This window comes from Cynocephalus volans, chromosome 6 (genome assembly GCF_027409185.1).
Source record: "Cynocephalus volans isolate mCynVol1 chromosome 6, mCynVol1.pri, whole genome shotgun sequence".
NCBI classification, from domain to species: domain Eukaryota; kingdom Metazoa; phylum Chordata; class Mammalia; order Dermoptera; family Cynocephalidae; genus Cynocephalus; species Cynocephalus volans.
In genome coordinates, this window is record NC_084465.1 from 29,315,012 (window position 1) to 29,341,109 (window position 26,098).

Genomic DNA, 26,098 nt, shown 5'->3' on the forward strand with positions numbered 1-26,098 from the left:
AATTCAAGAAATATTTATAGAGAACAAATTGTGTGTCAGTCACTGTTCACACCAGTGAACAGGTCACTCCCTTCATATAGCTTACCTTTCGTAGTAGCTGCTTTTCATAAGTGGCTTCCCATCATCCATAATTTCCAGTTTTGTCCTTTTAGCATTCTGCTAAAATTACCATATATTTAATAAAGTAAACAAGTGCAAAGTAAAAGATCGATGATTGCCACTCTCTGCTTCAAAAAACACTTACATTTCAATAGAAGTAACCTGTGATTTCACCCGAAAGCATAAAGTAGAACTTCAAGGCAAATACTAAGCACAGGAGGGAGAGCCCTCATTTACTAATTTTACTATCTTAAATCAATACTTTTTAAAAAATCAAGACTACTTTTGTTCATTGGAAAACATTACCATCAAACTGTCTCCTTCAGCATGATCTTTTTCACAATGTAGAAATGAAAGGCTGGGGAAAAAGTGTATTTCAAGCCTGAACTGGGGCAAAACACACCATTGTTAACTTATCTTCATGAACACATGAGAAGAGTCAGAGATTACCATAACTCATTTGCTGTTTTCTTTCAAAACGGACACAATGGAATTTCAGTTTCCCCATGTATGATCATCTTTTGGGTATGTTTCTGTCCTAATCCAGTGTTGCAGGGATTCTGGTGTTTATACCTGTGATAAGCTCTAAGCTATCTTTCTATGGGGCTTTGCATTTTTATTTATTTATTTATTTTGTTTTAAAACTGTTTGGGCCAATAAATCTTTCTCCAAATGTCAGATTGGTCAACACTGAGAAGGTAAATGGAAACTAATGACCCTCATCAAGTTGATGTAAATGATTTATTGTACACAATCACTTAACACTTTCATAAAGTCAATATCAGGGAAAGAAACTGGGCTTTTATTATGGTAAACTGTATTTGTATTGTCAGCATTCAGTGATTTATTACAAACCTGTGGCTAGGATTAGGATATTATAAATGGGGGAAAAATGGAAGGCTCATTAATTTTTTATGCCCACAGGTGGAAGACATGCAGTGGGCGAATAGAGAACACACTCACCCGGCATCTGTCTGCAGCCTGCCATGTAAGCCTGGGGAGAGGAAGAAAACGGTGAAAGGAGTCCCTTGCTGCTGGCACTGTGAGCGCTGTGAAGGTTACAACTACCAGGTGGACGAGCTCTCCTGTGAACTTTGCCCTTTGGATCAGAGACCAAATATCAACCGCACAGGCTGCCAGCTTATTCCCATCATCAAATTGGAATGGCATTCTCCTTGGGCCGTAGTGCCTGTGTTCATTGCAATATTGGGAATCATCGCCACCACCTTTGTGATCGTGACCTTTGTCCGCTATAATGACACACCTATTGTGAGGGCTTCAGGACGTGAACTTAGTTATGTGCTCCTAACAGGGATCTTTCTCTGTTATTCAATCACCTTTTTAATGATTGCAGCACCAGACACCATCATATGCTCCTTCCGACGGATCTTCCTGGGACTTGGCATGTGTTTCAGCTATGCAGCCCTTCTGACCAAAACAAACCGTATCCATCGAATATTTGAACAGGGGAAGAAGTCTGTCACTGCACCCAAGTTTATTAGTCCAGCATCCCAGCTGGTGATCACCTTCAGCCTCATCTCCATACAGCTCCTTGGAGTGTTTGTCTGGTTCGTCGTGGATCCCCCACACATCATCATTGACTATGGAGAACAGCGGACACTAGATCCGGAGAATGCCAGGGGAGTGCTCAAGTGTGACATTTCTGATCTCTCACTTATTTGCTCTCTTGGATACAGTATCCTCTTGATGGTCACCTGTACTGTCTATGCCATTAAAACGAGAGGTGTTCCAGAGACTTTCAATGAAGCCAAACCTATTGGATTTACCATGTATACCACCTGCATTATCTGGTTAGCTTTCATTCCCATCTTTTTTGGTACAGCGCAGTCAGCAGAAAAGGTAAGTGGCAGAAAATGCACTTGGCAACTTTTTTCCTGGATTTAACTTCTTCCTTTAGGATGCTTTTCCTCCTTCCCTTTTGGTTCGTGTATACTCTCTCAAGATGCTTCAGTCTGTGCTACTCTCATTTAGAAACATGTATTTATAGACACGCACACACACAAATACACACACACACACATATGTACTTTAGGTCACAGTGCTTTGAATATGTGTTGACTAAGACTGATTTTCCATGAAAAACAGTTTAATATATCCTCCTTGGCAAGGTTGAAGATTGACAGAACGAGCATCACTTTCTGGGTCTCTCTTCCCAGCACTGTTATCTACTGACATCATGTTGTTCTTTTCCAAATGCTGATTAAAAGAGGGAGGGAGAAAGGTCAGACATGGTTCACAGGGGTGAGATAGCCCAGAGGTATCCCACTGCATGACAAATGCCTCCTCTTTTTTTATACTATAAATCTGGGGAAAAGCCATTCCTTGAAAATTGTAATGATTTTAGAAATGGAAGCTGAGTTTATAGTAAGACAACCACAACAAAAAGAAACTGAAATGGTTTAGTGCGATCTGAACCATCTCTCTATTTCTGCTCAGTCCCCAACTCTTTTTACTTTTTATATGTGGAGGATGATGCTGAAGAATAAAGAAGACAGCAGTGGGAAATTGCATAAATCAGTTTGTAACTTTTTAGAAGGCAAAGATCAGGTGAATCTCCCAAAGTAATTTCTTTCGTCAGTAATCTCCCATTAACCTTTTCAATATAAAACACTGCTAGTAAAGAACATCTATACATGAAAGAAAGTATTTGCTGGACTTGATGTGTGTATTTCTGTGTACGGAAAAGCAGAGAACTAAGGTTAACTCTGAATTCTAAGGTTTGGGTAGTGGGATGGAGATAAACCATCTTGCAAAACAGGTGAATGCTCTATCTGTAATAATAGCCCTTCAGCCCTAATGTGCATGTAAGAAGGTTCTTCTCTCAGTCTGAGGACTTAAAGATTGATCCTCCATCACTAGAAGTTGTGAGGAAATCAAACATCCTTGGGGCAATTACATTCCCCAGCCTAAAACATTCCAAGTGAGGTTCTGCATGACTTAAAATCCCAGCAAATTCAGAGAAAAAGTCCTCAACAAGAAGATGGAGGGCTCATTAGTATGAGCATTCATCCCTTGCTGGATCAATCTGTCCTTTAACCATGTCTGGACAAAAAATGTATTTCAGCAAACTTGCAGACAAATAGAGTAAACTTGTCATGGGTTCCAGACCCTTCAACTTTTCATGATTGTTTGGCCTTGTAGCAGTCCATTAATATTTTATGTCAGACCAAGCATGTGAAAGGAAAGGGAAGTAAGACAGTTTGGGACTTTGACCCTAATAATCAGAAAACATATTTTGACATGTTCAGATGGGAACAACAATTTAAGCAGTACTTGTATTTGTATTGGGTCCTTTATTGTGTACTCTTTTATCTAGAAAGGACCATGGTAAGTAGTTTATTCTGCTTTCTGGTAGACAATAAGTTTTTGAACCAAACAAAATCTTCTGAGCTAACATCTCACTTCCTTTTCTTTTTCTTTTTTTCCCTTACATTGTATATAGTGTATCCTACTCTTACTTTTTATATAATGACTTCCAAGGATGTGAGGTGGGCAAATACAAGTGCTAATAAGATTTTTTTTTCATTCACATAAGTTTTTCAGTATCTTAATTTTTGAACTAAATAAAATAATTGTCCTATATCAAGCTATTGGATATCATGATAGTCATTCAAACATAAATCGTATTATTTATACTTTTTTAAAGGTAATTAAAAAGTAACCATTTTTTTCTCAGAACAATAATGTTTCAGGGTTGTAGCTGCCTCCTGAGGAGCCTTGACGGAGACAAGAAGTATTTCAGGGTGAAATGGACACATGAATATGCCAGGGGGTGGAGGTTGCCCTGTTCTGCTGAGCCTATAGGAGAAGTACATCCATTTGAAAACCTGGAAGTCACGTATATTTTTATGGGTGTGGATATATCCATGCAAATATCTGCATATATCTCTATAGTCATGCCTATAAAGATGTGATTAAATCCATGCCTGTAGAGATATGTGGCTAGAAAAATTCCTTTTTATTTCTTAGCTTTATGGAATCAAAGTCTAAGAAGCACATATTAAGATAAATTGCAAAATACATTAATCAGAACTTATTTTGTATTTATGATATGATCAAATGGGAAAAGAATGAAGAAATCAATAAGAAACACTAACTCTAGAAATTTTCAGAACATCATGGAGTCCTCAAAGTAGTCTTGAAGTTGTTCAAGTTAGATCAGCTTTACATTGAGAGCTATCATACTACAAATAGCTAAGATTTTGCTTCTGAGGTACTTTATATAATAAAATTATGTGTTATCCTAAAATTTTCTCTTAAAATTTGCTACCTGCTAGTCTCTGCCAAAGTGTCTTTTATTCAAAGGAATATTTATGCTTGAGAATCTTTATTTTTTCACATTGTTAAAATTATTAACATGAATATTAAAAATGAATTCAACTCATATCTCTAAAAGAAAGCTTCAGATAAGTTTTTTGACTTTGGAAGCCCAAAGAGCCGGTCAGTCCTTCATTTTCATTTATAATTCTGGGCCAATTAGCCCACATTATCAACTTGAAGCATTTACAACAGCTAGGAAGCACACACATTCATTAACTTAGCAGATCCTTATTGAGCACTGTGTCCAGCATTGTGCTAGTTATTGAGCCCATGTCAGTCAGCTTCCCTGAGCCTTCCTCGTAAGGCTGTGTCTGGCTCCCAGCCCAGGCCTTCCTGATGCATGCCAGGACCTGCAAGGTGTCAGGCTCAAGGGCAGGGTAGGATAGAAGGATCAGATCTGAGACTAAAAAGTAGAGAATGCATCCTGTAACTAAACATCAGTGGCACAGAACTTATAACATGGAAGAGATCAGAAGAGCCAAATTTCTTCCACTATGCATTTAATTATGATTCTCAGAGTAATGTCTGTAGCAGAGAACACATCTGACCATACAGGTCTCTCTGAAATTACAGGAAGCAGGAATAAAAAGTAAAATTAATTGAATAATTTAGAGAGACATTTTGGAAAACATTCGGGTAAAATCAAGTAATAAAGGGACACTTGTAGCAGAGTCATAAAGACAGACAGCTCTCCGAACTGTGCCTTCATTCAGTAATAAAACACTGCTTAATTTCTCTGCATTACCATTTTTTCAGGTTTTGAAATCAACATGAATCATTTTGTCCAATGGATTTTAATGACGTCATTTGTGCCTACTTCTGAATTCTACTAAATTATGGTTTAAATGCACTTTTTATTTTGCTATAGAAAAGTGGAGTGAAAGAAGGGTGAACACACCGAGGCGTGGCCATAGACTAACACAAACTCACATAATTGTGCTGAAAAGAAAAAAAAAATAATATAATTAACTTAATAGTCAGGGAAACAAACCCTTAGGGATGGTTAAGGGCTGTTAGGATGGCAGAAATCTCTTAAATACATATTTTATTATTCCTAATTAGGCTCATAAAATTGAGATAGTCAGACAAGGGTTATGACACTGCCAAGCTCCAAGGAGCACAGTGCTTCCACCAGACCATCAGATGGAAACAAAACACCCACAAAATGGAAAAGAAAATAAAATTTAAAAATGGCAAAAGACCCAATAAATCCCTAACCAGCTTTTCTTCCTTCACCCTCGGGATGTGTAGTGTAGCATCTGTCCAGTAGTTCAAGTCAGAAGGCTGGGGTCATCTTAGCCTCCTCCCTCTACCACTCCCACCCTTTTACTGCATCCTCTCCCCTTTAAATGTCATCCTTTACAAATTTGTGGAAGGAAAGCAGCATCTGCCTGATGTATATCTGAATGAATATGTCTCTTACCATAGAGCACTTCATATGGCACATTCTCAATAAATACCTGTTGAGTGAGTGAATGGAGTGACTTGCACAATAATGATATAATAATGTAAATGCTTATTGATGATTTAAGTTAGATGATGGCATAATGGGAATCTTCTCCATTTTCATGTGATCCCCGTTACAATTTTATTTTTCTGAAAAGATGTTTTCTCATTTAATGATGAAGCACATTCATTTGTGTTTCAAAATTTGTCACTATCACTTATTCTGAAATAGGGCTATTTCATATTTAGGGAGAAAGGCAAGAAAGAGTGGTTATAGTTGTCCTTTGTTCTATCCAAAATTCACAAAGCAAAATTCACAATGCAACTGTCTGAAATTTTGTCCATGCCACCACTTTCCTTCTTCTTTTATTTTTTCTACTGTATCTACTGTAGAGGTAGAGAAGGTAAGGATGTAAGGTGCAGAGGTGGACCTGTGGAATAGGAGTAAGAAAGAGCATGAGCTCCAGAGTGTGAAACTTGAGTTCAAATCCTGGATCGCTAAACTAGCTGAGAAAACATGAGCAAGGGGCTATCCTGCAGATAATAATAAGTTCCCGCAGAGAATGCAAATTCATGCACAGATCAATGTAAAGCAATCACTTGCTGTCTGAGGCCAGCTCTATTCTCAAACTAGAGCAGACTTGAGTTCATATAACCTGAAAAAAGGGAAAAGGCAAGAAGATGACTGACTAAATCAAATCACATCCTCCCACATAATTCATATTATGGCAGAAAATCCTGGAGGAAAGCAAAGTGTCATCAGAAAACAGTTGCTGAAATCTCTATGTTATAATTTGAAATGTGAATAACTCTAACAAGAGTTGTGAGAGGTAGTTCTGAGATCAATGATAAAATTCCTGCTCTAAGAAATAGTCTAGATAAGAAAAGAATAGACTGAGAAACCTGGGGTATAACCTGAACAGTGAAGGAAGGCATTTGCAGAATAGATCAGACCAGAGGTAATTTTCTAGCCACATCTGTCTCTTAACATTTCTCCACTTTCTTAGAAGGAGGGAAGTCGAAACGTTACCACTCTCCATCTTGTGTTTGTATTTGTGGCACGTATCTATGTTGGGCTGCTGATAAACTGAATAGCACTTCCATTGGCAGCTTGTAGTCATTGGAAGCAGATCCCTCTGAAGGCCTCAGTGATGTCCCTAGTTATTGAACTACTTCATCTATTGTGGTAGATAGATTCCAGACAAGATAAATTATATCAGACTGTTGTAGCCAACTCTGGAAGGGGAAAAACAAATTTAAAAAGGAAAAAAAGAAAGCAACTGGAAAAGAAAGCATTTATGTGATTTTATTTATTTACTTAGTTAAAATAATATGCTTGTGAAGTAGGAATGAGATAGGCGATTCTAGGGCACTGTATGAAGACCTAAATAGCTCTGCTAGAGGATGCTGCCTTATTCAGGTTTTCACTTTTGTTTTTCTGGTTGTGCTACTTATTAGTACTACAGAAAATTACCAACTTTACACATTTATGGAAATTTTGGGGGATATGCCCATCTTATTAGATAGCACAAAGGATTATTTGTTCAATAAACATTGTTTAGATTCAGTGATCTTACATTTTGGGTTATGAGGAAGCTGTGGGGCCTAGGACTACTTAATTTAAGCATTTAGTTTTTTAGTGAAATTATGGTCTTTTTATATTGATTTTTTTTTCTAAGTTGAAATTGAGTTTACAAAAAGTCTAAATTTTCTATGCCCAAATTACACTAATTTAATCAACTAGACCATTAGGTAGTCAACCTGGGAACTTAGTCCTAGAGCTAACATGTTTCATCAAAATGATTTAGCTTTCTTAATATGATTCAAAAATGCTAGGGTTCTAGGTGGCTAAGACTAAAATGTGAATATTTTCAGAGTTGTAGTGACCATGGCTTTATTTCAAAATGTTTAGGAGAATGTCATATAAGAAGACTTATTTTCTTCTGTTTAGATGAAACTTAATCACACCTCAGACTGTTGATAGTACAAAATGTAGTGACTAATTTACTTATTATAACTTGAAATTGCATTTTCCGTTATTCATTAGATGCTTATATCTCACGGATGCTTACATCTCATGGAGCACACAAGGTGCCAGGAAGAGCAAATTGCAAGCAAATAGTTCCTTTTGGTTGTAACCATACATACATTTTTATGTTGGGAAATTTTTAAAAAATTAAATGTAGTATCATATGGGTCAGTACCACCTACTTTAAAGTGTAGAAAAAATTTAACCAAGTATTCATATATGTTCCAGGCTATCTAAAATAAATTCAGAGCATATTTACATGAATAATTAGAAGAAATATATACACTTAAAGTACACTAATCTTGCTTCTGGTTCAAGATAAGGGCTGGCACAGACATATATTTTCCCTCCCTCTAAGGTAACTATGGAAATAGGAAAAAAACGACAGTAAAAAATGAAAGAAGAAAGGAAAGAAAGAAAAAAAAAAGAATGAAGGAAGGAAGAAGGGAGGGAGGGAAACGAAGGAAGGAAGGAAAGAAGGAGGGAAGGAGGAAGGGTGAGAGAGAGAACGGGAGGAGGCTATTTTTAGAAACATTATATGAAACAGATTGAGAAAATTTTGAAAAACAAAAGTCATTTGGGTCTGGTTTATGGACAAGTTAAAAGAGGAAAACCACAACCCAAGAGGCATAAGTGAGTCTTACTATGAGAGTTACAAATAATTTACAAACCAAAAGTCAGCATAAAGGCTTGAAGCAGACTTTGTAGTGACCATCAGGGAAGAACTGCATTTCAGAATAGCCAGGCCAGTTGGACCCTTCACTTCCATTTTCTGCTCCAACCTTAATGTAGAGACAGTGCAGGTTAAAATGAAGAATGCTAGAGAATGGCAATTATCTGCTGACAGAGGACTTCTAGCGTGGGTATAAAGCATTGAAAAAGAAAGAGCAGGATTGGAAGTAATTTTATTTCAGACTTGGACGGGGTGGGCAGGAGGTGGATGAGAAATACAGCTCTGTCCAAGATAGAAATGTGATCTATTTCTCAACTCTTAGAACAAGTTCCTCTTGGGGTGGGTCCTCAGTGTGCTTGCTTCTCAGAATCCAGATATCTTTAAGAGAAGCTGGCCAGGTAAAATAACCCCTAACTCAAGTTAGGGATTATCTCCACAGTCAGCCCTCTCATACAAAAACAGCACCACCCCTCCCAGTAATCTTTATCAATCAGCCTGGCCCTTCCATCATAATTAGGCATCAACAGCCCAGTATCACAGGATAACTGAAGGAAACCAAGAGCATAATTTAAAAAGACTAAAACCAAACACAAAACAATAACTGACAAAAAAAAAAAAAAAAAAAAAATCCAGAGGTAATTCAGGAAACATGAGAATTTTTTTTTAAGTTGAAATGAATTCTATTTTTTTAAATTTTATTTTTATTTTTATTTTATTATTTTATTTTTTTAACTTTTATTTTGTCGATATACATTGTGGTTGATTATTGTTGCCCCTTACCAAAACCTCCCTCCCTCCTCCCTCCCCCCCAACAATGTCCTTTCTGTTTGCTTGTCGTATCAACTTCACGTAATTGTGGTTGTTATATGTTCTTCCCCACCCCGTTTTTTTTTTTGTGTGTGTGTGTGTGTGTGTGTGTGAATTTATATATGTTCTCACTTATTGGTGGGACATAAGAGAATTTTTTAAAAGCAAAATTTTAATTAGCATTCTAAGAGAGTATCAAAATAATATTGAACACACACATACACACAGGTGCAAGTTGCTATGGAAAAGTGAAAAAGAAAATGATCCTGGAAATTAAAATTATGAATGTGAAAATAAAAAGCCTAATAGATGGACTAAAACATGGGACTGGACTGGAAATCTGGAGGGTAAAGTAAAAGGCAGAATTTTTTAGAAAGTGAAGAAAAGGAAAATATGAGAAAAAGTTAAAACATGTTGCACATAGATGCAGGATCCTTACATACTAAACAACCCAGAAGAGGAAACAGAGACAAAGAAAGGGAAGAAATAATAAAAGAAAGAAAGAAAAGAAAACAGAAGAAAATTTTCATAAACTAAAAAAAAAAATTCTTAAAATTAAAAGTGCTACACATCTTAGTAAAATTTTATTGACAGAAAATTCTAGGAATTTTAGAAGGGGAAAAAGATACCTGCAAGGAAGGAAAATCAAACCTTATCAATGTCCCTGGATTCTAGACAGCAGTGAGCAAAGACTTTTCTTGAGAGAAGTGTTTTAAACTTAAAATTGTATAGCCAACCAAACTATCAATCACGATGAGGCTAAAAGTGTAAATGGCTCAGAAAATCTGATGCCTACATATCTTATGTATGAATTATCCTAGATATAATCCAACAAAATAAAAAAGTCATACTAGATATGAGACAGATATCAGTGGTAATCCCATATGACCTAGAAAAAATGAAGAAATTAAAAATGAGATTGTAAAAAAAAAATTAGATCCTAGTGGCTAATTACCCTTTAAAAGCCTGGATTTAAATAATTATGTTTACTCCTCTTCAAGTTCAGTTATGCTACTTGAATGAATCTGAGGGGACTAATATTTAGTAATTATAATATAGCAATTGCTTTTTGTATTGGTCATACATGTTAGAAGGAACCTAGGCAGATAACACAACATTATTAATTTACTAAAGTGAATGAAAATATTATAAACACTGTAAATTAAAAATGGTATTAGAACTTTAAAAAATTGGGAGATCTATTCTGAAGGAGAGGGGAGCTGTATAACACACTAAACTGACCTTTTACTGTGAGTAGCCAAATTTAAAATTGGCAACTCAAGAAGATACAAGTGCATTATTTAAACAACAACAAAAAACAAAACAAAACAAAAAGCTATAGAATGGCATCAGATGATGAGGAGATGGATAATGGAGGGTATTTATTTTATCTAATAAATACTTAGATTTCATTTAATAAATAAATCTATGTGATACAAATATAAATCATTGCATACAGAATTGAAAGTCTCAGGAAAAAAATTTCTAGGACAACACAAACGTATATTCTAGTAATAGGGTATTTGGGTATATAATATGTATTTTAAGAAAATCTTTACAATGCCAAAATTGGTGAATGATCTTAAATTTGTTAAGTGACTCAAAATCTTTGGTTTTCACAAATGGTTTATAAATTTCCTCTCCTTTAGGGTTGATGTGATTGCTAAATGAATACTTTTCAAAGGCCACAATTTAAGGATCAGCCTATAGCTGGTGATTGTGTTTCATAAAAAGTATTAATTAAAGGTTTGCTGTATGCAAAGACCTTTGCTTGGTGTTTAAAAATGCAAATATAAGTAAGAAGTTGTTATCAAGTTTTTAGGGGGCTAGTACCAAGCACACAGGTACTGATATAGGCAGGGTATGATAAAGGAGATGAAGTGCATGGTATGAGGTCTTGGGACCAGAATAGCAAAAGGAAGAAGATGTCATGTCCTTTTGTGGGATAAAGAAAGTCTCCAGGAAAGAGGTGGAAACTAAAATATGCCTTGAAGGATGAAGAGAAGCACATGGAAACAGCCGTCTAGACAACAGGAACAGTGGGTTTAAGCTTTTAGGGAAAGTCAGGTGTTGTTTGCAAACCCTGTGATAAATAAACTGCTTTAAGTTTAGGATAGACCCAGGAGAGCTGGATGGCCATACATCCCTAATTGCCCTGTTAGTAGCATCTCTTTTACTTTAAAAATGTATTTCCCAGTGTGGGAAATAAATTACATGATTACTCATAAAACAGGGCTAGTCAGATAATTGGGAGCCTTTTTATGGATGAACTTATGCCAAGTTTATATTTCATTTGCTAGGGATTTGAGCATATTTGACTCTTTCTGAGCATGGATATATATTCTCAATACAATTACATTTTGTAAAATTTCTCTGCCATGGTAAAGTGGATAAATTGTAGTGCACGAGGATAAGAGGAAAAAAGACAATAACAAGTTTACTGAAACAATTCAGGCAAGAAATATTAGGGACCTGACATGTGGCAGTGGATATGGAAAGAAGAGGGCTCATTTCAAACTGAATCAGAAACAGAAGACAGAATAGGAGGTGAGGTGCCTGCGGTGCATGGCTGTGATTGTGCTTGCGATGCCCGACCTACTCTGTGGCTACTACAAGGTTCTAAAGAAGAGCCATAGCTTTCTTTCTGGTCTGGCCTAAATGAGAAAAAGCAATTTTTAGTTGCTGATGACCACATCTAGCCAAGCACGGAGAAGAATATTTCAGTCCGAAATAATGATATTGGGTAAAAATCAGTTTGTGTGGATGAAAGCAAAGATAAGGATACATGGACGAGAATACCTGGTGGATTGTAATTTCGGGTAAAAAGTCTGCTAAATAATATTGAAATGAGTGTTGATAATTGAAATAAAAAGGCAAATTGTTTTAGAAATAAAAGCCAGTTTGTTTCTAAATTACGCATCCAATTTAAATATATGATCACCATTTTATTATGTAAATTTGAATATTAAATAGATATTGTATTTCCATGTGCTTGGGCAAATTTTAAGATAATTTTGGTTTTCTCTACTTGGTAATCAAATTCATTCCATATTTTTTCTTTACTGTATATCTCTTTTTTGTGTAATTTTGGGTGTCTCACATGTAAAATTAGAATAAATCCATTTTGATTCCTATGTTGTTTATTTTTAAAATCATTTTTTAAAAGTCATATGTTGAGTCCATAAGGTAATGTGCAAAGTTCTGCATTTTGGCAGTGTTCTGAATCCTGTTAATGGGACTAGTTTTTTGTTTTGTCTTGTTTATTAAAGCATAATTGATTATACATATTTGTGGGGTACAGAGTTGAATATCAATATCTGTATTCAGTGTGTGATGATCAAAGCAGGATAACTAGCACATTCGTCATTACAAAACATAATCATTCCTTGTGCCCACCAACCAGTTTCTTTCTAATCCCCCTCCTTTCCCACCTCTAGTAACCATGGCTGGTTCTGTTCTCTCCTTGTGAAAGTTCAACATATTATTGTGAATGTTGTTTCTTTTATGTATTTACTTATTTATTTACTTATTAGCTCCCATGTATGAGTGATGATATGTGGTATTTCTCTTTTGGGGACTAGTTTTGAACCAACAAATAGCATCAACACCAATTATAGGATTTGGGGGTATTTTAAAGATGATTTTAGGTCATTCTTATTTTGAAAACATAATCTTTTTAGTTCAAAAATTGTAATCAGATAAATGTTTTCATCTTGGAATTTTAGACTCACTAAGTTATTTGTTCAGTCAAGTGTATCTTGGGAAAAATAGCAAGAAATGTAATATTTTCATTTCTGCTGTCTATTCGCCCAAATCCTACAGAATACAACTCCTTAGATGGTCTCTGTGAGTATGTATAAACCCACATTGCACACATGTGTATACATATAGCTTCTATAGAAGATTTCATGTTCTCAGACAATATTATGTGTCATGTATTTCCCCTGCTAGCTGTTTTCTCTAAAGTCTTCATCTGCTCAGAGTGAATTGAATTGAAAATAGTACTGGTTGATTGTAAGCCTTTCATAACCCCTTAAAGTGTTTACATCAGCAGGCAGCTTATCAGTGTAGCACTGCCCTTTCTTCAACAAAACCCTTTCCCCAAGCTGGAACATCCAATCAAACTGCAATTTATCGAACATTTGGTTATACTGCCTACTTATTGTTAGGAACTGACAATGACAAGCATGAAATAATTACATTCAGAATGCAAAAGAAGAACATGTGTAGAAGGTGGCAGGAAGAATCCAATGAGTACAGGCAGTCAGTGACATAGGATTATAAAGTACATGTCTTTCAAGAAGGCCCTCAAATTACTTATTTCCTCCTTACTTATTATTTTATACTGTTTTCGTATACAGTAATGCATACCTTTGTGATTGCTAATGATATGTCCATTTTGTGTCTTCTCCTTTTCCTCTGGGAAATCACATTGCTTTGAAACACTTTGTTTCTTTGTGTCCTTTATCTCACCTTCCTTCTGCTCAAGTTGCCCCTTATTTTGGCCTTTCTCCCAGGCATCATTCCCTTGAAGTGCTCATTATGCACAGGGCTTCTGCTAGAAAAGCTGCCTTCATGCTCTCCTAACTGCTTTCTTCATCTCTGGCCTTTCACATGTTCAAAACTGTGAAATGAAACAACCAAGAACTGAAATCTGAAAGCAATCCAAACCCCAAATTGTGAAATTAAGCTATCTGCAAAACAAAATTTATCATATTTAAAATGGCCACTATTTATTGAATGCCTCCTATGTGCCAAAAACCCAAGCTAAATTCTTTATACTTAAACAATTTCTTTCATCCCTGAGAGATGAACTCTCAGAGAGACTACATCTCTGAAGTGAATTTTACACATGTGGAAAAGTTAATTCAAGAATTTTTGTAGTCATACTGTAAATAGACCTGGGATTTAACTTATTTCATTTGTGCATACGTCTCAGGCTCTTAGCTTCAAATTTATATTTCTCCATCATGCTCAATCTCTATTTTATTTCCTCTTATCTAATAATCAACATTATCTCTGTTTTTCTGAATCCAAACGTGGAAGTTGACACTGACTTCTCCTTCCCTTTCACCCCTGTTTAAACTCTCAACAAATTGTATTGTTCATTTTAAATTTTTACAGGCTCCAACCTTTTCCTCTCACTTCCAGGGTCAAATCCCCAGGTCAAGCCTGGACTACTGTGGTGGTATAAAAGCTAATCTCCTAGATTTACTTCTCAAAAGCAACTTCCAGATTTCTTCCATAAAGTTATTTTATAGCACTTCTACTTTGTCACTTCTTTTATAGTTACTCAATCATCTGATTTTTATTAAACACCTTCAATATGCTGAATACTGACAACATTGTTTGAGCTAAACAACACCTGCTTTCATGAAACTTGAATTCCAGTGGAGGAGACCAAAGTAAATGGATAATTATAGAATTAGTTACTCAGTAAAAATTGTTACGTGTGTATCAGTGGTACTATGAAGGGTTCGTAAACTAAAATTGTTTCCTGTTGATCATTAGCTTAACCCAAACTTTCCAAACTTTGTCTTTCTACTATCACACTTTATTTCAGTGAAACCAATTTCCTTACCGAATCAACAAATCCATGAAATCTTCTCTAACTTATAAAACATTACAAATTCTGAACGCATGTGTACTCTGTCTAGGCATCCATTATTTTACATTTCCATATTTGTGTTCTGCGTTGTTATTGGATTATTTATACATCTATAATTGTGTCCTCATTCAATAACTCTTCAGGAAGAGATAATAATTATAATTCTTTTCTGTTTTTCCTTACTCTCACTTCTTGCCAGATCCACAATGCCTGTCAAAATGCTTTGCAAACAGTTTCAGGTAAAAGGTTTTTATTGAACTAGATAAAAAGAAAAGTGATAAACACATTCAAGCCAATTCTGAGTGAATGTGTTCCAAAAAGTGAGTTAAAAAGTAAATGGAAAAATGTTTGGACTGAAAGGCAAGAAATTGTGGTTCTTGTCTCATTAACATCTCTGTGTTCTTGATCGAACAAGTCATCTTCTCTGATTCTTAGTCTCCTCACCTCAAGTAAAATGAGAACTTGACTAGGTAGTCTCTAAGACTCTGTCTAATTCGAATATGTTCCTATTCTAAAGAAAATGTTCAATTTCATAAGAAATGGTCAACCACTCAGAGGCACAACCTAATTTCTAAGCAAATGCACATGAAGATTATTATGCGTATTCAGTGAAGGATGAAAATGAATGCATGAAGCGTTTTAGAAGATAAATGTACTTAAAGTGGATTATTGGCCTCATAAACCTTAATCAAGTGCATTCTCATCAACACAGCATGATACAAACATATGATCCAGAATCCAAATTACTTTTCAAAGAGCCCTATGGGGCATCTACTCATACCATATGTTTCTTTCAGTTCTATGAGATATCTTAGGTAGGAAAATGAAAAAGACACCCAGTACTCAATATTCCACATTAACTTCTAAATTTCTTTGTTCAGGTTTAACAAATAAACAAAACAAAACAAAACAAAACAACCCCCCCCAAAAAAAAATCAAAAAACAAAAACAAGACAAACAAAAAAGATGTAGACACCAGACATCATTCAGTTTGTAAGATTTTGCTAGTTTAATGCTACCCAACTTTTTTTGGCACATTCTACCCATCATTAATCCTTGTTTATCATTCAGGTCATTTTTCCTCAGCTAGAAACACATGAGTTATTGGCTGGAAGTCTTTGTTGCGACCCCAGAGAAGTTAATGTGTAATCTCTTGTTAGAGATTGATTGTGATTTCACCTCACATTAGTGAGTTCCTTATCCCCTTCTACCACATTTTCCTTGTACTTTCAGTTAACGCAGCATCATAAATTGCTCTGCCACAATACCTAAGATAGAGAGAAAGAAATTATGTCTACTAAGCAGTCATCTCATGACAAATAGTAGAATGTTGGTAACAAGAACCAGTTAAATTCCCTTGTATACCTTTGACATTTTCTTTCATTTGATTTTTTTTTTCTTTTTAATTTTAGGTCCCATCCTGTGGACCCTGGGAGAAAGCTGATGGTTTAAAGTCCTTTTCTAGCTGGGAGCAAGGAAAGCCATTATTTTCTTGAAAAAATTTATGATAGTTTAAGACTAAATTCAAGTATGGAGACCATGTAGGTGACAAGATTTCTCTTCCTTTGGTTGATAACCTTATAGGGCAGAGAGATACACACACACAGACCCCCACACACACATTTAAATAATAACTAAAATAGTTATTTTTCTTAGACTAGAAATCTTCTAAAGCAGTTACTTTTCTCTAGAATCTTAATTTCTCAAACTCTTATGTTATTATATAAATGTCATAAAATTATATAAAAGTAATATATATAAATGTCATATTATATAAAAGTCATGCTGTAAACAGATGTGCTGCCATCCAGGCTTTGTTGTTCCGTTTATAGAGCCAGGCAGAGTAGCTTTAGTATACTAGCTATGAAAGTCCTAGATGACATCTTCAGATAGAATGCTGTTTTGTTTATGTTGAAAAATCTGTTTTTTAGGGAAGCCACCTTCATCAATGATCTTAGCTAGATCTTCTGGGTAACTTGCTGCAGCTTGTACATCAACATTTGCTGCTTCACCTTGCACTTTTATGTTATGGAATCAACTTCTTTCCTTAGACCTTATTAAACAAACTGCTAAGCTTCAAACTTTTCTTCTACAGTTTTCTCACCTTTATAGATTAAGTTCACTGTATGATATGGGCTCAGTTCATGTCGCCCCAAAACAATGACCACAGTAACATCAAAGATCACTGATCACAGATCACCCTAACAGAAGCAATAATAATAAAAAAGTTTGAAATATTTTGAGAATTACCAAAATGTGACACAGAGACATGAAGTGAGCACATGCTGTTGGAAAAATGTTGTTGAAAAAATTGCTTGAGGCAGGGGTGCCACAAACCCTCAATTTGTGAATAATGCAATACCTGCAAAGCACAATAAAGCAGAGGGTGATAAAACTAGGCATGCCCATAATTGTAGTATTTCTAGTACAATACATATTGAGTTTGCTAGATCATGTTTAAACTCTATTTTGAAAGGGAATCACTGTCAAATACTCAATGTAAACCTAAAAAATTCTTAGAATCTGGTTGATAGAGAAATATTATTGTTTTTTTCTGAATGGTATTTAGAATTTTAATTAGTAAAATAAAACTGTAATGAACAATGGCTAAAGATATAAAATTTAAAAAAAATTATTATCTAAATTCGTATTCTCATTTATGACTTTATATACGTTTAATTTAATTTTATAAGAACTTATCTTTTCTAAGGTCTAAAAAGTTTTAAAGTTGTATTCTAAGTTCCTTTTGCCATATGCCATCTTTCTGCATTCCTGGTCTCATGTAACTTTGTATTCTCTCTCCTTGTGGAATTGAGTGCAAGCTTAGAGTGGGAGATGAAGAAACATGCTAACATTTATTGATGTCCTCCTGCTATGCTGAGCCCAGGACTTAGTGCTCTATATACTTTAATTGACCACAGTTCTACAAATGTCATTTTATAAATATACCCCATTTTACCTGTAGTAAAACTTGTTTTCAAGAAACTGTGTGTCAGGAGGCTGGGATTTAAACCTGTTTGTCTATGAAGCCTAAAATCTCCAAAGTCCAAATTGTTTAAAACATATTATTCACCTTCATTTTAAGCATTCCCTATACCTTTATTGAAGTGCGCTACTATAAAACTATAAGACATTGAAATGCACCTTCCCCCTTATGGGGTGACATTAGATTGCTTGTTGGTATCCCAATTACAAGTCAATGGGGAAAAAAAAAAAAAGAGGGATCATAACTCCAGCAACTACTTCACTTGCTGGGCTGTTTAAGTCACTAGATGCTGAGCTGCTTGGGGGCTAGGATACTCTTTTCTTTATCTATGTGTTTCCTGTACCTAGCACAGTGCTTGACGTGTAATAAGTATGCAGAAAAAAAATTTTTGGAGGAAATGAGCCAGTGCATGAGTGCACAAAACTGACTCTGTCCTCTCTACATTGCCTCTTTTTAGAACGTGAAGATTGAATTTGTGGTCTTGAAACACCCAAAGAGAGCTATGAAAAAAACTATATATAGGCAATTTCAATTTATGAAGAGAGTGATTGTATGTTTTGTAGTATACTCCACTGATTGTGATCAATTTGCGATCAGTATTTAATTTATTGAGGTTAATGGAGAATTAATGCAGACAAACAAGTCTCTAAGTCTCCCTCTTACTACCTGTGTTCTCAGCATTTCTATTATTTATCTTTGTTTCAAAACCTGAAAAGCAGGTTTCACTTGAGTTCAGATCCATTTATCTAAGTATAAAAGTAAGGAGAGGGGAAGAGAGGTGATAATGAAGGGAAAAGAAGTGTGACAACATGATAGTGTCAGTAGAGGAACTTGAAGAAGAGAATAAGCAGACATTCTGATGACAGTGTTAGCACAGACTGGGAAGTGGCTGTGTAAACAAGGGGCTCCCAGCTCCATGGTGTGGGCATGTTAGTGCCCCCGCTGAACTTCCCTAAGAAGTCCTGGTAAGAAGTACTAATATTAGCATTAAGCAGGCAGAGCCAGTGATGGAAGTTAAAGCTATTAAGTTTGGCTATCCTCAGTTTCAATAGCCTTTGATGAAACACCATGCAGTGTTTGCTGTTTCTACCCCTGTACAAACTGATACTTGGATTCTTAAAATAGAAAATTACCCAAAGCTTCAGGTAAGGTGACTATATGCATTTATTCTAAACGATATGATCTTATTATGAGTTTTAATGCATATGAATTGTAGAAATAGTTCTCATGACTCCTTTTTTACTAAGAGGTTTATTTCTTTATTGACAAACTTAGACATGGATACATTATATTAGTCCAAGTTTTAAAAGGCTACAAAGAAGGAATAAAGAAGATAATTTCCTTATCTGAAACACACAAGATAAAGAAAATTGGTAATTATAGGAAAACACTAGGCTTTTTATAATTGACATTTTGAAATAAAATGACATGTGAGCTCTGCCATTTGTAGCTTTGGTGTTGTGGTCCATAAAAATCATGAGTTCATCTTCAAATCTTCAGATTGCAGATAATGAAGAATAATTTGGCTTTTTTTTTTTTGGTGTCTAAGTGATTGCAGCAGAAATAGCATCTATCTCGTAGGCAGTTTCCTTCTTTATGTGATAAGACCCCTTGGAGTGGAAGAGACTCCAGCAGGGATAGCCCTTCAGAGGTATCCATCTCAGCACTATTCCCAAATCTTCCCAGTCAACTTCAAATGCATGGTTTGGATGATGAGGGAGAATATTTTCTCGTTCTTTTATTTTTCTCCTGAGGAGTGCTGAGGCAGCACGGAAATGGCCAAAGCCTCACATACTTTTGTCTCATCTGTAGATTACGGTGTTTGCAGAGTTTGAATCACAAGCTGTGAGCATCACGAGAACCACAACCTATGAGCAGGAGCAGATACTGAATACACAGTATAGTGGAAATGATGAATATGAGCAGTAATAGGGAGGCCACAAGAGGCCAGTGTGTCATGTGTTGGGGCAATAACCCATAGGGCCATAACCCATAGGGCCATCTTCATCACAATCCACCTTGGAGGGAAGAATGATTCAAAAAACAAAAGAGGTATGTAAATTTGCCTGGTTGTCAGTCGATTTGTCCAGGTTGTTGCCATAATAAAATTCTCGGGGAGATGTATTGCTGAGATGATATAATTCAGATTAAATTTCTCTCAGTCATGTCAAAGCTCATCATACTCATCAGTCACTCAGCCACAGCAGATGTTGGAATTTGACATAGGTGTAAACCAGGAAGTTATGGGTGATCATATCATAGCAGACTTGAGTAAACATCACAGCCCTGAATTACTAAGCTTTCCACCAGGCTTCCTCAGCATGACATCTGAGTCTCTCAAATATGTGGAGATCATGAGATACATGGGTGCTACTGGCAGTCTTGATCTCCCTACAACCCACATCCTGTTAATAGGTATCTTTACATGGGGAAAAAGGCATTTTTCCCAATATATTAACATATATAAGTTTTAAGAATATCTCCATATGGCTTTTTACCTGTCTCCTTCACCAACACTCTTTGACCATGGCTATGTATGAACCAGTTTTGGAAGATGTGGAGCTAATGAGTCCAAGGCTGCCCTTGTAAGCCCTCAAGCTAGTTATGTCTAAAGACTGATTTCTAATTTTGGTCGAAATATTTCCCTAATATGTACCAGAGTGACAAAGGCGATTATAAAGGAGCATGTACAGATCACAGTGTCAGCACTGAGAGAGATTTTAAAGGATACTGAGTCCAATTACCCATCAAGAATTCATGTTAACTAATATATGTTCAGATGATGCCTGAACACTTCCAATGGCTAGAAGCTCTTTATCTTCCAAGCTAACCTATAAAATACTAGCCAGCAATGACTGTAAGTAGTTCCTTAGGTTGAGTTAAAATTTATATGTTTTTAACTTATGCTGGTGGGGTGATAAAAACCACAGCAAAGCTAATCCTCTTTCACGTGGCAGTCAGTCAATCCTTTACATATCTGAGGACAGCCACCATGGTTCCTTTGAATTTTGTTTTCACTTTAAACATGCCTATTTCTTTTAAAGTCCTTCAAATATTCTGGTTATTAAATTTCAAATGTTCAGTAAATTTCTCTTGAAATCTTTGACAAGAATGAAGCAGTGTGCCATGAGAGATTGGAATAGCACAGGGCAGTTCTATCAAGGAACTAGATTCAGTAGATCTCTTAATGAATCTTAAGATCAAATTGCCTTTCATTTGGAAAGCCATATCAACTCCTGAATCATAATGAGCTTATATTTGATGAAAACCCATGTCTTTTTTTAAGTGTTTTCCTGCTGAGCCATGCATAGTGTCCAATGTCAATTAAACCTCCTTTTAAAGCATCGTTATATTGGATGTAATAATTACTTACCTCAAAGGAATATTGGGGCATTAAATCATATTACTTTCAAGTTCCTGGGAATTAGTATGCACTCAATGAATGGTAATAATACTTATTTTTCTTATTACTTTGTTATATTATGCTCTCTACACTGCATTCATCTTCGTAATGTGCTCAGTTTGTAACTGATTTCACAACTTAATATGGGCTTTTATTCATCTTCCCCTCCAAGTTCAATTTAAATTATTTATGAGCATATCAGCCATTTTCTGGACAAATATACAATTTCTGAGTCTCATGAAATAATGTATTGTATCTCCTCAAGGGTATATCTTTTTGCTATCATAAGCCACATCCCAGAAACCAAAATCCCATTACATGACATTACCTGTGCAGCCAGATATTCTCCTTTAGGAATCACCTACCTATCCAAATATTTTAACTATAAATTAGAAGAAAAAAAGCATTAAAAATTTCTATCCTAAAATATTTACTTCCATGCCCCTGTTTTCAGAATTCCAGTATGCTTCCCAAATTTTTTCTGAAGTCATTATTTGTCCCCTTCACACCCTGGAATAATTAGGAATCAGTAGCAATCAGCAGATTTAAGTTACCACATCCACGTATATGTTTGGAGAGACAAACTGCATATAGATCAACTTAAGTCTGTGTGGAGTCACTCTCATCTATGCCCTCCATTTATTAAGATGTTGGTACTTGCAGACACATTATCGTCTGATATGTATTAACTAATAGTCCTGTTTTATGCAATGGGACAGGGCTTTATATATTTCCTGCCGTTCTAGGGTTGCAGACATTTTAAAAAATTTTTCTTTGTGTGTCATTCATTTTTCAAAATACATACTAGATCCTTTATTTGAGAGGCAACCCATTTTACTCAACCAACTTACCTCTCAACTCTTAGTTGATGACTGCACTTGATAATAACCATCTAAATCATTTAGAAAGGTAATTAATAACACATTTATTTCATCTGTCTAAACATTGCTGAAATATATCACTATAATAATTTAACTGTAGTAAAACCAATCTCATTCATTTATAATTGCTATGGTTTGAATATTTGTCCCCTCTAAAACTCATGTTAAAACTTAATTGCCAACGTAGTGGTATTGTGAGGTGGGGCCAAATGGGAGGTGTTTAGGTCATGAGGGCTTCATCCTCAAGAATGAATGAATGCTTTTATAAGAAGAGCTTTCATGAGTTGGCTCTCTGTCTTGCCATTCTGCCTGCTGACATATGATGATGCAACAAGAGGGCTTTTGCAATACCAGTACCCTGATCTTGGACTTCCCAGCCTCCAGAACTGTGAGAAATAAATATGTGTTCTTTATAAATGACATAGTCTGTGGTATTCTGTTATAGCAGCACAAAACAGACTGAGAAAATCACATCTAAAGTTATATAATATACAAAAATATTTCTTCAAAAATATGTAATTTAGGCCAGAAGTTGAAGTTGGGAGTGTAATTTTCTTCTTCAATCATAATTAATGAACCCTTTCAGGTGAGGGTTTATTAAAGATGCTCACATGTTGCCATCTCATACTTGTCCTGCCAGTACAGGTACTTTTCAGCATCACTGTGAGAAAAACAATGGAAACATAGAGGGTTTCAAACTGTAGAGAGGTGATGGGGAGAGGAAGACCCCCAGACCCCAGAGAAGATGTTTGGATCTATTGAAATGGGGACGTTGTTGAACAAACTGAAATTATGCAAAGCTTGGGAGATAATCATACAGGGAAAGAGGGTTGAAGAAAAAGCGGAGGGGATGTTATGTAGGGCAATTTTTCTTGGTGGAAAAAAAAAGGGACAAGTTCCAAGCTAAAGGAACTGTTAATAGGAACAGATGCTTCACCCAGTTCCTGGACATTATTCTGGACTTTGGCCAAAGGGAAGTTGGTACTTTAATATTGCCAAGTGTGGAGGGCAAATACGAACAGATTTCAGAAAAAGAGTGGAGTCCAGGAGTCTAGATGGAAATAAGTACCAGTGGAGAAGCAGTTACTGAGTACCTGATATTTGCATTTTGGCAATATGGAGAAGTTCATTAAAGGAAATTTTAATTTATTAAAGATTATAATTATACTGATAACAAGCTCCAATTGATTGCAGAAGAGGAAAATGATATATTTATAGCCAATATTTACTGAGTAATTACTAACTGCCAGGCACCGCTGTAACAGTCTAAATATGTTGATCCAATTAATCCTCACACTACCTCCAAATATATGTGCTATTTTTATTCAATTTTATAGATGAGATAGATGAAATAATTGGTGTATAGGGAAGCTGGTGACTTGCCTGAGGTCACAGAGGTAGGCGAGTGACAGAGCTGGGATTTGAGTCCATGCTGTCTGGCTTCAGAATTAATTTCTTAGTCACAATGCACAATGCCACAAGGAAAATTATGTGGGGAAAGTAGAAGAGGAAGGAGCATTTATGTGGCTGTGGATGAATCGTAAGACTTTACTGAGAACCTCTTTAGATTGACTTAGCTCCCTCTTCTTATTCTACTTGTATCGTTTTCTTTCCTTGTGATATCGTTTGCATGCCACTTCCACGTAAATTACTGTATTATATTTTACATATCACACTGCATCTGTGTTTTCACACTAGATTGTGATTTCCTTGAAGGGAAGAGTTGCCTTTAATTTATGTATCCTGTTGCCTACCAGGCAACACAGAGAGATGTTCAGGAAATATTTCTTGAATAAATTAATTAGTGAGACTTTAAATGGTGAGTATGATTTTCAGAGGTGGAAAGGGATTTGTTAGGAAAAGGGAATTCCTTCTGGGAAATTGCGGTCAGAATAGGCAGTAGATCTGAAATCCACATTGCCAAGGTTAAGAGTTTTGCAAGGAACACATTTGAAAGAAGCATCAGAAAGTGGGATAGGGACAACCTAAACGTCCATTGACAGGTAAATGAATAAAGAAAATGTGACCCCCCCCCCACACACACACACTTGCACACAGCCACAATGGAATATTATTCAGTTTTAAAAAACAAGGAAATCTTGTCATTTGTGACATGAATGAAAGCAGAGGATATTATCTTAAGTGAAATAAGCCAGACACAGAAAGACAAATAATGCATTATCTCACTTATATGTTCAATCTAAAATAGTTAAACTGTTACAGGTGGACAGTAGAATTGTGGTTGTAGGGGCGGGGGGAGGAGGAAATGCAAAGACATTGGTCAAAGGGTACAAAGTTTCAGTTATGCAAGATGAGTAAGTTCTGAAGATCTAATATATAGCACGATGACTATAGTTAAAAATACTGCATTGTAAATTTGAAATTTGCTTAAGAGTGTAGATCAAAAATAAAAAGAGAAACTAGTAATGATATGAGGTGATGGATATATTAATTAGCTTGATTGGGGTGATCATCTTATGATGTATATTATATATATCAGTATGTTGAGTTGTATACCTTAAATACATACAATTTTTATTTGTCAATTAAATCTCAGGGCCGAGCCTGTGGCACACTCGGGAGGGTGCCGGCGCTGGGAGCGCGGTGACGCTCCCAGCGGCTGCAGGTTCAGATCCTATATAGGAATGGCTGGTGCACTCACTGGCTGAGTGCTGGTCACGAAAAAGAAAAAAAAATAAATAAATAAAATAAATAAATAAATAAATAAATAAATAAATAAAAATGAAATCTCAATAAGCTGTTAAAAAAGCAGATTAAAACCGAAAAAATAAATAATACAATAAATTTCTATATGCAGCGAGCATACAGGAAGAGCAGACTGAGCTTAAGCTTTGTTTACTTAACTTTTCCTCGTTTGACTTATTTATCTTCAACTGTGTACAGAGAAAAGCAGTTTGCAGAGCAGGACAATTACTCCTTTCTTGCTCCAGTTAGTTTGGGGAGCACTGATTCTTGTCCCAGCCTCTGGGGGGTCCCTAAGCCACCAGTGGTCTGAGCTGGCCTTCACTGAATAAGGACCATCTTTAGATTGGGGTGTGTGATTTGGAAAACCTCAGACTATGCATTCTATAATGAATCCCATGGAAAGGTCTGATGTCTGATTGTCTATTCAAGAAGATACTGAAGGCATTAAATTGGGACCACTCTAGTCAGTGTTCATGTTAATTAGTGGTTAGATTAATTAGTACGCCTAAACAATGAAGACACTGAAAGAAATGTGGGTGATGAGAGAAGGAAAGCAGAATGGTGGTAGTTTTTATACGTCTGTAAGTCTGTTTTTACAATAAATAAATTTTAGTCCTCGTAAAGGTTTGCTTGCATCCATCAATCTGCAGTCTAATTGGTGACAGGAGTTGCTTTTCCTGTCCGTTATTCCACTTTGGACACTTGAAACTGAAAAATGGCTCCAACTGCACAATTGAAGACCTTCATTTTTCCTTCTTAGTATGAAAGATCTCTATAATTTGGCTCCACTACCAGTTATCACTACTTGCTATCTTGGGAAGTTGATATTTTTCACTATTGTTAGTAACAAAAGCTTAGTTATTTGGAAATTAGTGGGCAAGAAGATCTTTTTCAGAACATGTTTGTAAAACTTCAGGTGCACAATTTTTTCTACTGTTTGAAGAGTGGTGAATATTTTGCAGGAAAAAATAAAACCAGGGACAATCAATTGATGCCATAGATTAGTTTATTACCAACATGTGCGATTTTAACAAAATAATTGAAAAACACTCAGTGAATTGATGATAAATGTAATGTTTTATATGTCTCTTGAGACATAAAAAATCAAGTCAGCTGCAA

General features: G+C 35.8%; 1 protein-coding gene across 1 annotated transcript in view; it reads left to right on the forward strand.

Annotated features, from left to right (window-relative positions):
* The window catches only part of GRM8 (glutamate metabotropic receptor 8), a 774,682-nt gene that overhangs the window by 684,507 nt on the left and 64,077 nt on the right, over positions 1 to 26,098 (forward strand). Inside the window, exon 8 of the mRNA XM_063099623.1 lies at positions 1,024 to 1,959. Coding sequence (XP_062955693.1) covers positions 1,024 to 1,959 — 936 coding nt within the window. The remainder of the gene's footprint in view (positions 1 to 1,023; positions 1,960 to 26,098) is intronic.